The sequence below is a fragment of the Dinoponera quadriceps genome, unplaced genomic scaffold (assembly GCF_001313825.1).
Source record: "Dinoponera quadriceps isolate SergipeBrazil2010 unplaced genomic scaffold, ASM131382v1 scaffold2872, whole genome shotgun sequence".
NCBI lineage: Eukaryota > Metazoa > Arthropoda > Insecta > Hymenoptera > Formicidae > Dinoponera > Dinoponera quadriceps.
Window position 1 is genome coordinate 914286 of NW_014556992.1, and position 18548 is coordinate 932833.

General features: G+C 45.2%; 1 protein-coding gene and 1 long non-coding RNA gene across 3 annotated transcripts in view; one reads left to right on the forward strand and one right to left on the reverse strand.

Moving 5' to 3' along the window:
• Positions 1 to 4929, reverse strand: part of LOC106748530 — a 100479-nt gene extending 95550 nt beyond the window's left edge. For both annotated transcript variants that reach the window (XR_001374768.1, XR_001374769.1), the window contains exon 1: positions 4852 to 4929. This is a non-coding gene — a long non-coding RNA (uncharacterized LOC106748530). The remainder of the gene's footprint in view (positions 1 to 4851) is intronic.
• Positions 1 to 18548, forward strand: part of LOC106748528 (hormone receptor 4) — a 58956-nt gene that overhangs the window by 39988 nt on the left and 420 nt on the right. Inside the window, exons 3-12 of the mRNA XM_014627174.1 lie at positions 5640 to 6608; positions 7020 to 7572; positions 9888 to 10098; positions 10921 to 11283; positions 15751 to 15885; positions 16408 to 16671; positions 17176 to 17368; positions 17525 to 17533; positions 17828 to 17955; positions 18229 to 18519. Coding sequence (XP_014482660.1) covers positions 5640 to 6608; positions 7020 to 7572; positions 9888 to 10098; positions 10921 to 11283; positions 15751 to 15885; positions 16408 to 16671; positions 17176 to 17368; positions 17525 to 17533; positions 17828 to 17955; positions 18229 to 18309 — 2906 coding nt within the window. The 3' untranslated portion in view covers positions 18310 to 18519. The remainder of the gene's footprint in view (positions 1 to 5639; positions 6609 to 7019; positions 7573 to 9887; positions 10099 to 10920; positions 11284 to 15750; positions 15886 to 16407; positions 16672 to 17175; positions 17369 to 17524; positions 17534 to 17827; positions 17956 to 18228; positions 18520 to 18548) is intronic.

The window sequence follows — 18548 nt, forward strand, 5'->3', positions numbered from 1 at the left end:
GGCGGTGCAGGGTTGAATATCAACCCACGCGGTCGTCCCGGACGTGCACCGGTGCTAGTTCGGCTTCGCCCGAACCCGCGTAACCACGCGGTAGATCGTCGCGCGCGCATCGCGAACCTCGCCGAGCGAGACGAGGAAGGGTCATCCACAAGAAAGGCACGCACGTGATCGACGGAGAACGCAGAAAGAGAGAGAGAGAGAGAGAGTGTGTGTGTAGTCGAGGGTGGAGAACGTATGAGAAAAGAATCACGACGACGAGGGCAGTCGAGCGATCAACGTCGTGCCCGGATGGATCGGCCACGACAATGACGTCGCGGTGAAATCTCGCGCGCACCTCGCGTCACGACGGCCGCTCTGCACAACCGGGCTGCATCGATTTTTCGATGCAGCCTCGCGAACACACGGCCGATACCAATGACCCTCGACCTACCGGCGGTGAGGTTTAAAGGTCAGAGACTGCCGTTGGCCGCGGTCGCGACGTGACGACCGCGTGTGTCGGACCGTGTTGTTGCGCCGGGGAAATCGCCGCTGGACCACCAGCTGAGAGCAAGAGAGGAAGTAAACGCGGATGGTGACGCGATTTTAACGTGACCCTCTTCGATCTTTTGACGACACGTTCGCGCGCGCCGCGAGAGAGACACGCGTTCCGGTTCGCCGAGGAGAACGCACGCTTCGCTCAGCGGTGCCGTGACCCGCGATACCGCGGAATCATTGATCTTCCTTGGCGGCCACCGCCACCTCCGCCTCCGCCGCTGCACGTGAACCAACGTCACACAGTTCAACGAGTGTACGACGCAATTACCCCAGCGACACCGCCGCGAGCGGCGTTCGCGGACGCTCGTCGCCGGATGACGATCGTTCCGACGAGAACGCGAATCCCGGCATCGCGTGTTGGTATGCGTTCGCGCGCGATCGATACGCGATCGATACGGCCGCGCTCACGAGACTCTTCGGCGTAACAGATTGAATTGATTTCCATGTGTCGCGCGATCGCGCAACATTTTTTGCCGTGTGCCCAGTAAATCGCTCGCGATCGAAGTATACTCGTAGAAAGATCGCGTCATTGGGAATCGCAGGAGAGAGAGAGAGAGAGAGATGGCTGATCAAAGCAACTTTATACCACTTACTCCGCGACAATATCGTGCAATTTTTATGCGTGGCGTGCGGGAAGTAGTGACATTCCCACTTTAGTCAGGCGAGCTGTCCATTCGCGCTTTGTCCGGGAATGGTGTATCGAAAACAATTAAAAATACACATAAAGTGCACGTCGTGATTATTATGGTTGCATAATTATGTCGTGCGACGATTGTAATTTAATTTTTCGAAATGAATCGATTGTGATTTCTCGTTGACGTCAGTTTACCGGATACACAATCGCTCGCGGGAGTGACGCACGTTTCCGCGGGTGTTATGCATATTGTATTCTAAACAAAATAGCATATCATATCCGAAAGTCTGATACTATTTTCACATGCCAATCGCGATCGGTGCTAAACCGACGAGCGTTATATTCTCGTTTCCATAACGTTCCCAAAATAAAACGGTGAATGCCTCTTTTACGCGAATTACATGAATATGCAAATAAACGAAAAGCACCACGTGCTTTATGACGTCGAAAAAAAAAATTTGCGAGAGGATATATAGAGTCAAAAAAGAGAAGCAAAAGAAGAGACGGTATATAATAAAAAGAAGTTATCACAATTTGCGCGGTGGATATTTCTCACGAGTATAAATTGCGAGTGTTAATTATTAGCGGTGTGTGTCCTACGTGAATCTATACGAGATTAGGAAAGAAAAACAAAACGAAATGTTTCCCACGGGAAGTAACGTCTCGATCGTCACTAATCTCCACTGGGGCCGTGAAGATTGGAGAAATTCGCCGAGTATGGACCTAACGGCGCTTTATGGGATGCAACAGCCAAGTTTCCTGCCCTACTTGTCTACATATCATCCTTACAATAACTTCCCGATGGCGGCTTACCAGAGCTACTTCCGCTTCCGGCACTACTTTAGATCGCAGCTCACACTCGATCCCTATTTCGCCTTCAATTATTACGAGTGCTTGGACGCGAAGAATTTGTACGCGTCGCTCTTCGGTAAACATCGCCATTCACTATCTCGAGGATTATACATTCACGAGCATCGCTTTTGCTAGACCGGCTTACGTTGTCGTATTTTTCATTCCACCGACAAATCCTTCGGCAAATTTAGCCGAACTTTCGTCGGTTTCGTAAATTTCTTCCAGAGAAAAGAAACGGATCTTATAACCTTTCGCTTTCGACCTTTTCAACAACGTTTCAATTTGTAATAAGCTTCATGAGTTGAAGTCCACTTTAAAATAATTAAAGGATATTCCGTTATCTGTCCGCTTTTTCTCTCTTAAAGCTTAACGCTTCGCGTTCTATCGCTTACTAATTTAAAATCCGCTCGTGTACACCTCGACCTTTTCACCGAAGAAAAGCTGATTCCGAATTAGTTAAGAAATCCGAATGTCTAAAAAAAGACGCGCGAAGTGAAAGGGGAACGGCGAAAGTGATGGTGCGCGTCTTGCATAAGTCCGCGATATGTAACTGCATTATGCCATTACCGGGAACTATTTCGCGCGGGGCATCTCGAAAAAATTCGGCTATCACCGTCGAGCATCAATACCCTCGTTAGATCTCGCAATGGGTACGCGTTTATTATCTTTAGCCGTTTCGCTCCATTGTTGCGTTAGTCGCACGTCACTCACGCGTCATCGCGGAGCATTGACATTAGCGCGGCCGATCGCGAGCTCGATATGCGAATACATCGCGTTACGTATGTGCAATTGAGCGAAGTGTAATCGGCCTGAGAAAGTATACGTATCGGGGTCGTCGGACGATTCGCAAGGCCAGATATCCGAATTCTCATTCTCTACCAAATCACGGGACGCGCGATATATCATGAGACACTGAGAGTTCGCGAATGAATAATTCGCTCGACCAATGTCCACGGCGATCGACCTATTAATAGCTCGGAAACTGGCACCTAAGTACCCGCAATCGCAACCCGGCCTTGTCAACTGCATTCCTTCCTTGACCTACACGAGCAGCCGTAGCCACTACATCCTTTTCGCGAGAGGCGACAGCACTCCGACCGACTATTACATTTTTGTGTCGTGCTGCGCGATTTTTATCTCATCTGGGGCAGCGCGATTTATTCTACTTGGTTGCATAAAAATATCTCGCTCTTTCCTCGTGCTCGAAGACTCGGCTAGCTCAAACGGATTAATCGGAAATTCAGATTTCTGCATGTTGCATGTGCGTCTTCGTACTCTTCAACTTTTCATTTTGCCCGAAGAAGAAAAGATGAATGCTATAAACGAATTATTAAATTTCGAAACTGAAAGCATCTATATTTCTCAAGCAATTTTAGTAAGTATATTATAGACTTTCACATCATTACAAAAAGAGCTGTATAATTATTAAATTATTTTGTAATAAGTGTTATTAAACAATTTAATCATACTAAATTGCATCGAGTAATTAAATAATATTTTAAACAATTATTAAATCAGTACGTAATAATTACATAATGGTCAAATATTAATATATATAGTTAAACATGACACTTAAACTTGCGTGCAACCACGTGGAATATTTTGGTTCCTACACTTCGAGCAATATAATATACGTACATACAACACACATACACATATACTATATTTGCGATTACAGCAAGGTTACTCCCCCACGTCGCACGTGTATCTCGGTGCACCTTTCTGCACCACAGGGCACGATAAGAACGCGCCCGGAGCAAACGGGTTCTCTAATGGCTCTTTCCCTTAACGCAATTACAACGTACCGCCGTAATTTCTCCATTATGGGGCACAGAACGCTTTCCACTGTTGAGAAAAACGTTACTTCCTCTAGGGGCAGTTGTGCCAAGAAGGATAAACATGGCAATCTACTGTGTTTTGAAATCTTTCTCATACTACTTATTCGATCGTTATCTTGAAATCTATACTCTATACATCGGATACCCGCGAACTCATTCATCACGTATATACAATTCCGTACGGTCTGTTGTCATTGCCCAACCTGAGGCCGATATTCCAAAGTTCGCCCGTGCGAAAAGGCAACTAGTGAGATAATTAAATCGTAAATAAACGTGCTCGCGCGAAACAATAACGAGCACCAGGCGAGATTTATCGAAGTCGCGGCGCGATTGTTCCAGCGGTGTTGCGGTGAATGAGATAACTCACTTTCGAAAGTTCGCCGATTCTTCTCGCGAAGGAGCGCGAGATCAGCAATGCGCCACGATGAAATTAGAAAATCTTTAACGTCGGAAGATCGTTCCGCGAAATATATGTGGAAAAATGAAACTTTTAAACGCTCTTAACACGAAATCTTCCGGACGCGCGCGATCCCTTCGCGCCTTCTGTTTCATACACGAAAGGTCAAAAAATATTCGAAGGAACGATTGTTTCCCAACCGAGAGATTGTGCGATCCGCGCCCTCCGACAAATGCTCTTTTATATAGCGCGATAAAATGCGCCAAAGTAAAACGAACAGCGTGTTTATCAGGCGCGGATATAACTTAGAACAGTATCATCCACGGGGAGAGAAAGAGAGAGAGAGAGAGAGAGTAAGAGAGCACAGCACCGGTGCGGGATCATGGGCGTGTAGAGTACGTTGGATTTATCACGTTTCGCGTATCGGAATCTATTATGGGAGGCACTATTTTTATTAGAGATCTCTATTTTGCTCGGCGCCTACGTTACTTCATTGATTGCGCAATAATGGGCAGGTTATTTATCGGGATTGACGTAATCAGACGTAATGCACTCGGGATTTGTCGTCGATGCCGTTTGTGGCTTCTCCGGCTTACCTCGTAAGCGAAACGAAGGGCCGGCTGCATCTTCTGCATCTTCTCGTTCCGTCGCGGACGAACGCACACACCACACTGCGAGCAGACCGCGCGATACGCAATATTTATCCTCACTCTAACGGCACTCTCTAACATTCGGAATTTTGGACATAGACATCTGTTGCCCACGACGAAGTAACGCGAGTTGGCAAAGTCAAATAAGAAAACGCTGTTGTCATTTGCCGTTTTAGTGATAAGCTGCAACAACGCTTGTTTTTCGTAAGACGCAGAAACCAGCTTGACATTGTATCACGTAGCTACGAATCAACGCGTTCAAATAAACGCGTGATCTCTTGGTTTATTTTCGCGAGGAAAGACGGTGTGAGGGCTATCCGTATTTCGCGCATTAATTTCGTTTGTCGACTCGCAAAGTACCAAGTTGGTACTTAACGCGTCGATGCGCGAATGCGATGTGGCATGCTTTAAGGGAAAGAAGTTACGTCATGGCGAATCATCGTTTTATCCTTATCCTCGAAGTCGCGTCTCGCACTACTAATTGGTATTAGACTATATGCGTGATCGCAACGTCGGACGGTGCTCAATGAATTTCCTCCAATCTTATTCAACTCTCCAATCACCGAACTTTCTAACCTTCCGGCACAACCCTCTTCACGAACGCGTACGAGTTACGATCACGCAGCACGCACCTTGTGTTCAACCTCGAGCGTGTCCGAGGACCGAGAAAAGAATGACTCGCGGCATACTCTGTGCACCGAGTATAAACGTGAGACCAACGCCTTATTTCTCAGACTCCCCGGTATCCCTCGGATCAGAAGGCTCGCCACTCGGGAACCAGCCGGCGGACGCACCTTCACCCATAAACTTTCCTGCTCCAGGGGAGAGCATGGCGGACACTTCGACCCTGTCGCCGGAGGCGAACACGCCGAGCTCGCCGGGCTGCCCCGGGGTCACGGTGAAAAGCGAGTACCTGCTGGGCAGCCCGAGTCCCGGGACACCGCGAGGAGACTCTCTCCGTGGTGGTGCTGGCAGCGGCGGAGGAAGCAGCCAGGAAGGCCGCGACGCGACGTGCCCGGACCGTGCATCGCCCGACTCGGTCTTCCCAGACGCCAGCCCCATGGTGAGCTTCAGGGTGGTCGACGAGCCGCAGCAGCAACATCACCATCAGCAACCACCACCGTCACAGCAGCAACGTTCCGCCACTCCCGCGCCAACCAGATCGTCGCCCTACTCTCCGGTCCAAGCGGTCTCGTCGACTCCGATGGGCCAAGAAGCCACCTCGAGGAGCGATAGTCCGGATAAGGGCGACTTGTCGTCCGCGCAAACCAAGGACCAAGAGTCCGACAACTCGGTGTTTGACGGAGGTGGAGGCGGCGGCGGCAATGCCGGTAGCGGTCGTACGGAAGCCCCCAGCCAGCCTAGTCACCGAAATAGCCCGTCGTCACAGTTCAACCCGAGCCAGAGCGTCAGTCCGGGCGGTGGGACCGCGCACGGGCCGCAGCAGCAAACGCCGCAGACCTCGCCGACGCCGGCGAGGCCGCGGGCACCCTCGGTACCGCCGCACCTGTTGGCGCACCATCATCAGTTCTGGTCGCAGAACACCGGCGTGCAGGGATTCGCCACGCAGAGGCTACTCAACGGCGTCATCAGCAGCGTCGGCTACGGCCAGAACGCCACCGCCGTCTCCACGAGTGGCGGCACCAGCACCAGCGGAAGCGCCAGTTGCGTCTCCACTGGTGCCACCACCACAGGGACTTCGTGTAAGTGTCGTGTCGAGCTCTTAAAAAGAATTCCCCCGATCTCTTTGTGCAAAAATGATGAGCATGTTTTTTTTTTGTAACTGCATGTTTCCTAGAACGCCACTCGATATTTATCACCCGATATTCACATATTATCTAATCTTAATCTTAACCAGAGATAGAACCGTTTTATGCAGGAAGATCAACTTTTAGATAATCGGAAAAACATCTCCATTGTACGTAAGAACTGTGTCTCAATTTCGCCAAGTTTTTATCGTCGATTAAATTTGGCAGTTTCTGCAACCAAATTTTAGTACACCTAACCTAACCCTGAGGTTCTTTTTACCCGATATCTGCTTTTGAATGTGCGTATATCTTTTCGAAACGATCGATCTCTCTCTGCAGATAACGCTTATCCACCTGTACTTCCAGGCGAAGGGATGAAACCACCGGCGCAGAGAGCAGCGCCGGCACCACCGCGGCCCCCGCCCACAGTGATAATGGGTGAGATCGGCGGCGTCCGGACGATGATATGGTCGGCGCCGTTGGACCCGGTACCGCCGCCTGCGGCGTCGTGGACGACGACCGCGGCGGCGGCGGCATCGTGCTCCTCATCGGAGGAGTCTGCCGCCCAACTGCTGCTGAACCTCGGTCAAGAGTCCAGGGGCAAACCGCCCACTTCGTCGGTGTCATACTCGTCCGGACCACCACTCAATATGGAGAGGCTATGGGCCGGCGATCTCACACAACTGCCGGCCGCTCAACAGATGCAGGCGCTGAATCTGACCGCCTCCGGTTCCGGCCAGCCGTGGGTGAGCAACGGCGGGGTCGTCAAATCCGAGGCGGCCTCGCAATCTATATCGATAGCGCCGCCGGCGCCGCCGTTGCCACCCCAAGAACACGAGGAGGACGAGACGCCTATGATTTGCATGATCTGCGAAGACAAGGCGACCGGCCTGCACTACGGTATCATCACGTGTGAAGGGTGAGTAGTACTGTGTCGTGTCTTCGCGATCATGGTGTCGGTGGCTCGTTTCGCAGGAAACGACTATGGTACGAGGCGAATCGTCGCGGCTGCGAGGGCTGTCTTAATGTTGCTTATTTCACAACTTTTCCTCCCGTTTTCTAGTATAATTTTGAAATTTTACGATTACGATCTTGCGCGTGACTGACCGTGAGAGTTAAATTTGTGAGTATAAAGAGATCTTATGATACAAAATAATAACGCTTGATAATTCCGTTAACGACGACCGATAAGTTTCTTCGTCTGTCTTTGTTGTTCGGAGTCACTTATTTTTCCCAGAGCTCGCGTTAGCTTCGACCCAAGGAGGAAATTCGCGTGAATATTCCATAATTATTTGCGTATCCGCGCATGTGCGGAAGATGCACTTCGCGATTATATTCAGGAGCTAATGCGGAGCCCACGCGCGCTTCATTTTGTGACAAACAGATTTATTCGTGTGTGCGTTGGCGATGGGCGTACGCACGTGTAATACGATAGAGTCGCGCTAATGAGATCGATTACTGCAATTTGAACTCGTGGATGTGTATCCAACGAGGGCATTTTTCGAGCGGCATATTGCAACCCGAAGAATCGACTGACTCGCTTAATTAGAGCTAATTATACCGAAATTACCTACGGAGAGTAGTAGTCGGAACCGCCGTGCTTGGTCACAAATTTGTGTAACCTGTCACGACCCCTGACCTTTGTCAACTACATATTCGAACATACTCATTTAGCTGCGTTTTGCAGTCCAATTTTAAATATTTTTGACAGTTCACTTGTACGTTTTATTTCTCTGATTTATCGTTATTATTTTGTTTCTCGCAACTTTAATTTTAGTCGTTTTAATCCGATCGTGTTTCCATCCGATCGGCTAGAGAATGTAAAAGAGGAACAACGCACTTTTCTCCGTCAGCATACTAAATTATGACATAACAACCATATTTAAAAAATTTACTGTTCAATTTTCATAGAATACTTTTTGATCGCATATCACTATTTCAGAACCTAAAATCTAAAGCTCGTGAAATAAAACGTATATAGATCATTCAGACGAATTTAAGAAAATGTCCGAAATGTTTAATGATATATTTAATTGATAGTGGAAAAATTAGTTAATTAGCCTCACTTGATATATTTTTTTCGATACTTTTACACATACTTTGGAAACTTAATTTCGAGCAACCTGTATTTCTTTACTTAGTATCTTCTTCTACATTCTATATTTATTTCTACAAATAACGAAAGGCAATTAAGAAGCTTTCTGTATACTCCAGTATATTTTTATATTCCAAATTTTGGATCTATGTGCTCGTTCCAAAGAACTTGCTAATAACATCCACTCTCTTCCTCAGCGGTCGCTGAAAGAGAGTATTCCGTCAAAGTATATTAGTTTTCGCGTAAGCACCGTACTTTCTAACGAGATTAAAAATTAACCAGGGTAATCCCATAGTTCTCGGCCCGTCCTCGCACGTTTTAGCGATATCAGGCGAGAGATACTTGTTGCGTCCCGACTATGCTCTGTAGACTTCTCGAGCAACACTTTTGATTAATCCGTAAAATTACCACAGGGTATCGTTATACTTGCTCGCGCGCTCGTACCAGCGTCCTTGTCTAACTTTTTCGTTGTCTCGAGCGAGCGGGCGAGCGAAGGAGCGAGTGGATTAGACGAGGAAAGTCCGCGACAAGTTTTTCCCCGGTGTCCACGATACTCGTAACTTCGTGCGGATGAATCCTTGATTCCAACCCTCGTCATATCCTACAGGGAGATACTCCCCAAGATAAACAGTCCTATTGATAAAACCAAAGTCGACACGCGCTTCTCTGAATTGTAACGATAACGGATATTCACAGTTGCTCGCATGCGTTTCGAAAGCGATCTTGAAGATTGTTTGAGGCGTCTGGATTTTTTGATATTCATTTTTCTTTTCAAATTTTTTCTTATATTTTCGAACGATGCAAGAGAACTGGAGAATTCGAAGTTTTCTTGATCATCAAAATGAAATGCATTGCAAATGCTCGCATTTTCATACAAATTGAAAGAATTAAATGAAATGTTCAGAAATTTCATAAAATAGAAATAAAAAATTTATAAAACTTTCAATAAAAAAACTGTAAATCTTTGGAATTACGCCTTTTTTTTACAATTTAACGCTCTTTTTTATAGTCCGCTTTTATTATTCTACAATCAACATTTTCTGTAAGTTGACAGGTAAATTACGATGGGAAATTTTTCAATCGTAAATTGACAAGCTCGTAGATTACAAGTTAGGAGAGTTCGATCGATCTGTCTGCAGGTGCAAAGGGTTCTTCAAGAGAACTGTACAAAATAGGAGGGTATACACGTGTGTGGCGGAGGGCGGTTGCGAGATCACGAAAGCGCAAAGGAACAGATGTCAATACTGCCGATTCAAGAAATGCATCGAACAGGGTATGGTCCTGCAGGCAGTTCGGGAAGACCGGATGCCTGGGGGTAGAAATTCTGGTGCAGTGTACAACCTCTACAAGGTACGCACCGGGTGAAAAATGTCGATCGAACGACTACTCCGACGTAATGTTCGCGCAAACTCGTGTTAACTTGTTGCGCGTAAACAACGCGCGTAATACCTTTTAAATTATAACTTCGATTGTTCACCATCTGTTAAACTAGTTAATTATGCATCCACGTGTTATTACATTAAAGCCCGTTGTTGACATTTCTACACGAGCGGGAAATACTGATTTGGTTAAAAATGAAGATCTTTCCGATACGTTCTTTCCGATTTTACTAATTTATCATCTCGTATTACTGTCATTATTCCTGATTTTATCTGCATTTACGTTTCGAATATCCAGTGACGAGAATGTGTACGTGTAACAAATAATCGAATACAATAATGAGAAACGCAGACGACTAGGAATAATGTAATATTCAATCGCAAAACTGGGCGGAATAATTCGCTTTCGTTTGCAAATTCAATTACTTTTCGAAGATTTCGACAGAAATCGGCGAAATTCCGGGCATTTTACTATTTAATTCTCTCTTGCCTTGGACGAGATATAACGGAAAAAAAAATAATAAAACAAAAAATGTATAGGAAAATCTATATGTGTTTCTATACTTCTGTTATATCTTCTCAAAGATTACTCACGTATCGTATTATACTTTGACACCTACGGAGAAAGAAAATACGCAGGAACATACCCGAGCGAATGGTGAAGCGATAAAATGTCAAGCTGTTAGTGAGAAATAAAGTATCCGAGTTGGCTGACGACTCTGCCCGGAAGTCGGCCGTGGCGTCGAGTCGCGTGTTTGATCGATGCGAAAGGTCGCCTGTTGATTGACCGCAGGTGAAGTACAAGAAGCACAAAAAGAGCAACAAGGCGGGCGGCGTCGGTAGTAGTATAGGGGGCGGTATGGGTGGCGGCGGCAACGTCGGCGGTGTAAACGGGTCGGGTTCTTTGGGTGGCAGTAAGGGCACCATGGGCTCGACCATGTTGGATAAACACATGGCCGCGGCCGCTGCGGCTCATCACAGTCAGCAGCAGCAGCAGCATGCGCAGCTTGCCGGCAGCTTCCTTCATCACCATAAAATCACGTCGGGCGACCCGCTCAACTCACAACCCACCCCGAGCCACCCGAGTCACCCCGCGCACACGGGCCACCTCGTCAACGGGACGATCCTGAAGACAGCGCTCACCAATCCCTCCGAAGTGAGTACCGAATGCATGATTATTCGAATTAATTAATCGTCTTTAATAAATCGATAATAAATAATCAATATCGTGCTAATCATCGTGCGGTTGAATCATTCGAAATGAAAAAAAGAATCAATCATAGAAACATAATGACAAATGTGAGATGAATTATTTTTCGGTTAGCAAAATTAGGAAACAATTTTTTCAATTTGCTATATTCGACGTTTTATATATTTTGGAAATTAAAATTCACGATATGAGAAAAATAGCGTCCACTTGATTTGGAGTGTATAAGATTTTAAGATTCAATGAGAAATTTTCAAAACTAATTATCAATCGTTTATATTTTAATTAAAGGAAAATACGTCTTAAATTGATCGAAGAGCCTATCGTGTGAAAATGAAAAGCAAAGCGAGCCTGATAATATCGTTTGAATCAGCCGAAGACTCTCGAACACTCGCGTAGTTCTCCCGCGGAATTGCGAAGTAGCAGCATTATACCGCGGTAAAGCATCCGAGAAGAAATATGCATTCGACGCATTCACTTCGAATGATTTATCCCCGACGATCGCCCGGGACTGAACCGTGCGAATTATCGCCTTCGACGGCGAGCGGTTCGCCAAAGCGGATCGCGAGGCAATCCATCTCGCCGTCTTCCGCGTGCCTCGCGAAACCGAATCGCGCGTCTCAGAGAACTAGTTTCGTTGCAACAGCGCATAACAGCTTTTACTCATTTCCCCTAATTATCCGTGCGTTACGCAAGACAAGCCGCGGTAGGCGAACCTCGTCATCATCGTCGTCGTAGTTGTCGTCGTCGTGGTGGTGGTCGATGTTGTTGTGTCGTCGTAATGCAGATTAATCTCGGCCGCGGGACGTGCACATACACCCGCCGTCGCTGGAGTGTGATGTGCGTGAGATATTCGCGGAAACTTTCTAAAAGTCGGCCCGCGATCGGAGCGCGATTATGCGATCCGAAAGTCCGTCACCCATCTGTGTGTGCGAGAGAAGGAGGTGCCTGTTCTTTTTGCGTCGCCGTTTCGCTCGCGATCACAGCGGGTACATGTAGATCAACGTCCTCGCGGCTTCGACCCCCTTGAATCCCTCTCGCTTGCCACTAGCGGCAATTTACGTGATTTATACGGCATAGTCCCGGTTAGAAATCGAGCGTGGGTCAACACAAAAGTTGACTCTTCACTGCAGCCGCCGGCAGGCGAGGGCGCTCTGACGAGAACGTCCCGCAGGCATCTTCGCTTTCACTTTCGAAGCAGCTGCATACGGCGGCGGCGGCGAGATCGCTCGAAATCCTCACCACGATGACGATCTTTCATCTCGACGATCGAAAGATCGAACGGTCGAACGTGCGAGACTCGCTTCTTCGCGCGGCTACTGTGTCTACTGTGCTCATTAATCTGTTTTTTAATATCTATATTAAACTGCTTTGTAATGTCGAGTTGAAGTTGAGTTTGAAGAACGGAAGGTTCCGTTACTGATGCGTACTGGGCTCGAAGATCAATTCTGGAAAATTCCTAGATTTTCTTATGTTTTATTTTTTCCACTACGATTTGCAATTTAGTTGCCTGTCGGAAAGCACGCGTCGCGCTCGATCATAGCTTGCACGCGATATCGATATCCTTGCCTGGGAAAATAGAGATCGAACCACTTCGATGAAATCAGAATTGCATCATCGATATCTGCGAATCTATGACAGCGAGGAACCTGTTGCGATCGCGCGTAGGAATCTCGGATTAATCATCGCGAAGCGTGCCGCACTTCGCGCTCTGCCTGGCGTGCTGTAGAAAAGGGAATGATGATAGATTGTACGCGATACCCGTTAATTAAATGGTTCCCCAGAGAGATCCTACCGGTCTTACTGCCCTTTAATGGCGAAACAGAAAATATTTACGTCATAGAGACGTCATCGATAAATCGGAGAGAACGGTGGCCTTCTGGCCGATGGAATTTATAACGAAAAAATTTATAACGAAATAGGGGTTTATAATGAAAAAACAATCATAACAATTTTAATAAAATCATACGCGAAAGACTCGTTCGTCTGAGAAGCGTAGAGTCGGTAGTTAATACCGAAGAAAGGAAAAAAATTAACAATTATTCGCGGAGAAGGAGCACGTATAAATTTACGTTGATATTTGTTGGCGACTAATCAACCTGTTCATCATGTTGTGTAATTAAATTTTTAGATAAACCACTTTTTAAACGATGGTAAGACGTCTATGAACGGAGAATCTGTGATTTTTGACGCGACAATATTGAATTGCACGAAATAAATACTGAATTCGGTGTGTGTCGGTCGGTTTCCCTCGCGCCGATCCTGAAATGAATGAACTCCTCATTGCAATTTCACTTTCTTACGACTTGGCTTGCGCAAGCCTCAAGGTTTCCCACATTACGAAAGCCGATAGACAGAACGAGCGAGTAGCCTGGTCGCGAGAGTCGACCGATCGTCGTTGACGCCGTCGTCGTCGTCGTCGTCAATGCTAACGCGAGATCCGTTGTGTGTATCTGAAAATTATATATCTTTACAGAATAATGTTGTATATCATTGTATCGCGCAATTTTAGAGGAGAAACATAAGCGGAGATTTTTCTAAAGATGGTCGATAAAGATTTCTTATATTTTCTTGAGTTTCCTGATGTAACGTTTCAGAAGTTACGCAACAACGATTGATTTTACTGAGGTAATTACGAAGGGTACATTTACGAAGATGACTTTACTGATAATATAATTAAAACAGAATGAAGTAATTTTCTTGCAATATTATAACTAAGAATATCAAAATCTGGAAGATCGTGTCCCAAATTTTTTAAGCGAAGCGACCAGCGGGAATATCCGAAAAATATGTCTCGTGTCGGATGAGCAAACGGAGGAACTGCCCGGGATCGCGCGAATGGCCCGGTAGAGGCCATTGCCAAAAGTGAAACCGATGCCGTCAAAACCGGATAAATATTGGCCTCGGTCGGCGGTGCTCCATTAAGGAGGTCACTTTCGAGCCGCGCGACCGACTCATCGTACGTGAGATGCACGAGATAAACATTCGTCTTTGAAGCGGATACTTTGCAAAGGATAAAAAGTCACGAAGTCGAAGGCAAGATCACTTTCGTAAGAAAGAGAGAGAGAGAGAGAGAGAGCAAGAGAAAGATATACGGCCTTTTCGACCGCGAAAGTAACGCGGAAATCACTTACTCAAGTGGTCGATTGATTTCATCAGAGGCCATCGCGAGAGATGCGTTTCACGATGCGTTCACTACTCGCTGTTAATTTATTTTCTCATCGTCTCGAGAGATGAATTTTCCCTATGACAAATTTATGATAAATAGAAACGTGATTCATATTCTTGGATATCATTTCGCGTGGTCCGTCTGCATAAACGAATCAATAGGGGGGTATCGCGAATACCTATCAGAGAGATCGCTTTGAGCTGTACTGAGTAGCGTCACAACGGTCGTCAAACGTCGTCCGTCACCGTCATCCATCGCTGCCTGGAAACGTCGTGGCGAACGACGACAACATCGACGAAGGTAGGGACAATAGAAAATCAGCGACAGCCGGTGCCAAGGACGGGCAGTTCTCCGGCGGTTTCGTAACTCGTGAAAGTCTGCACGGGGGACAGTGACCTCACCCTCCCTCCCGCGCTTCCTCCTCCTCCTTCCAGCCACCTCCTGTGTATATCTCCTTCTCCTCCCGCATCGCTCCCGCACCTTCCTCGTCGCGCGCCTTCGACTACGAACGCGTCCCACGGTTCTCCATCGTCGCGTGGACCTTAAAGGTATTCGATGAAGCGACCAGCTTTCCCCGAAGTCGGCCAGAAATCGAATCGACGAGAGTTGTATTTCTCTCTCTCTCTCTCTCTCTCTCTCTCTCTCTCTCTCCATATATATATATATATATATGTATGGAGAGAGAGAGAGAGAGAGATATCTCTGACTCTTCCGTGCACTCCGTGCCCGCGAATACCCGACCCCGAGGAAGTGTTTCGAGGTCCGAAAGGTCAGTGAAAGGCTGTGCCTGTCGGGGCCTTACGTAGGAAGCCAACCATACGCGGCCGCCGAACTCTGCGGCGATTGCATGTACGACGGGTGGAATGTGCCGACGGAATCGTAATTATCGCCTGAATCTATCTATCTAGTCGAGGATGACTTTTCCGCGCCATAGACAATTTTTTAAGGTCGCATAGACGTAGGTTCGAAAGTCTGACGCTGGGTAACATAGTTGACGGGAATAGACTTAGAAAAAAACAATGGGCCTCGTGATGAGTATTTCCGATTCTAAATGTGATGCAAATGTATCTTAAATAATTTAATATAAATGTAAAATATATATATGTGTACGAGAATACGTGAGTTATACGTGTAAAACAGCGCGTTGTACTTCGCAGGAAAACACAAGCGATATGTTGCGCTGATGGAAGGTCTCGTAGAGGAAAATGGATATTCTGTGTTCACGAGGAAAATGATGTGTGTTTAAGGTGGTGCATTTACGGCCAAGGCTAGACAATGCAGTAAGCAGTTCGAGGGATCGAGCCTTTCCTCTGGACGCGACCCTAACCATGATCCAAACCCTCATAGACTGCGACGAGTTTCAAGATATCGCCACATTGAGGGTACGTCAATTGTATCGTTCTTTTCGTGGTAAAATGCACGACGTTTCGCATCAATAGATCTTGGATCCTTCAAACTAACAGCATTTAAATATTAAAACACATTTTCTTGTAAAGCAATTTCCCCAAATATAAGGTGCAAAAGTCATTAATAAGCATCTGTTTTATCATTTGATATAATTAGCAGTAATCTATTTCTTTAAACCAACTATTTCCTTGCTGAAATATATATTCTTTTAATAGGAATTAATTTATATTTAATATACTTATTAAATTTAATATAAATCAATTTATATCCAATAAAAATTAATTAATTCTTTTAATTGAAATATATATTCTTTAATTTTAGGAAACTGAATGCATGCGTATATGACTTTATTTCGTTAAACTATTTTCTCTCTCAATCTCTTTGGAGAATTTCTTAATTAAGAAGTTAAATATACACGGTGACACGTTTCGTAGCGGTTAATTTCCGAATGAACCGTCTTGCCCCAAGATTGAACGTGAACATTACTTGTGTTACAGAACTTGGACGAGCTGCTGGACCATAACTCAGACTTAAGTGAGAAGCTGTGTCAGATAGGAGACAGCATAGTGTACAAGTTGGTGCAGTGGACCAAAAGGTTACCGTTTTACCTTGAGCTACCGGTTGAAGTTCATACGAGGTTGCTCACTCACAAGTGGCATGAACTCCTCGTACTGACCACCTCCGCCTACCAAGCGATGCATGGTCAACACAGGTTCACCAGTGTCGGTACCGACGAAACGGGTGCGGAGTTTATGCAGGAAGTAAGTATTTTCATGATAATTCATGTGTCATACATATGTCGCGCGATAATATATTTCTATTAATTTACATTACTCTCTCTCGAGTAATATACGACTAATATTTTTAGAAGTTATAGAAATAATAGATTTTTCTTGTCTCTCAGACGAAATGCAGAGATCTATAAAAGAATCGACCGAAATTCCTTTTCGGAAAAAAGAAAATTTAAAATATCCTTTCAAAAAAAGAAAATTAAATTGTTTCGAGTAATGTAATGAATATTTCAACGATTTACATCTATGTTTCTTTCGAATGAACCTTTTTTAAAATAGTTTTCAAACTAAATTCCCCTTTTATTTCCAGTTAATTAAAGGTAAATTTAAATTCCCAGTTAAATTTTCCCCTGTATTATCAGTTCATAAACGTCACGTGTTTCCGGAACCACAATGTATGAAAATACATTTCCTGCTCGAAGATTATATGCAGAATATATTCAAATTTGTTACTAGTACATTTTTCATGACCAGGTATCGAACAACATGTATACGTTGCAAACGTGCCTAACCAGCATGATGGGTCGGTCTATAACCATGGACCAATTACGGCAAGACGTAGGGGTCATGGTGGAAAAGATCACGTACGTCACGTTAATGTTCAGGCGGGTGAGGCTACGGATGGAGGAATACGTCTGTCTAAAAGTAATCACTATGCTCTCACAAGGTAAGTACTTTCACTGAACGCGACGTGCCGACCCGTGAGCGCAGCTCTGCTGCTTGCGCTAACTCCGTTATTATCGCGTCGTTTAACTTCCTCGATTACATGACACGATATTATAATATAATATAACGTATCTTCTTCCCAACGCTGCAATTGGAGATGTGAAATGTAAGTCCAAGATACTTTCTAAGAGCCCGCACGCGTTTCATTTTCCCATGCGTAGAGAATCTCTACCATAGTTTTTTTTACGTAGACTGTAATTTAGCTCTCTCTCATTTTTAAGACGAATTATCTGGACGGGCAATGTAGAACTATCACGAAGAAGGGTTGAATTTTCACAAGCCATGAATATATAATGATTGTAATAATTTGAATTCCGTCTTGAATTTCGCGAAATATCGTTGCAAAATGTATCAAATGTATCAAATGTATGCTTCAACTAATCTCGTTTGTATGCCTTAGCACGAGGAGGTACAACGGAATTAGAACAGATACAAGAACGATATATGAACTGTCTGCGAAGTTATGTCGAACACAGCGCACCTCAACAGCCGACTCGATTTCACGAGCTTCTCATCAGATTGCCGGAGGTAAGTTGAAAAGAAGTACGCTTTAAAGATTTTCAAAGCGTGCTATCGATGAAATTCTTTAAGTCAGCATTAAATTAATTATCGTTTATTCCATGAATTTAATTAAAAGTCAAATTAAATTATCTAGTTTTATCGAACATTTAATTAGGCTGATATAAAGAAAGTTTAACGTTCGTCCTAGTAATTTCGATCGCGATTGTTCTCTTTCTGTGCAAAACACAAAGGCCGTCGCAAAGTATTGCCGTTTAAATTCGTCTGTTTCCTAAATTGCAGGTACAATCGGCGGCGGCTCTTCTACTCGAGAGTAAAATGTTCTACGTTCCTTTCCTATTGAACTCAGCAATTCAAAGATAGTAATTAAACAAAGTGACGATAAACGAAGCTGAATACCTATATACATACTATACATATATATAAATATATACGTACAGAAAAAGAGTAAGAGAACCGAACAAACAGACAACAACAAACGACAAACGAACCGAGAAAAATAGAGCCCGTGGAAAAATAAGAGAGAAAAAAAGAGAGTGGGGACTCGAGCCGAATGGGAAAGGCTTTGTTTGTGTATGTATAATAACTATATAAAAGTAATA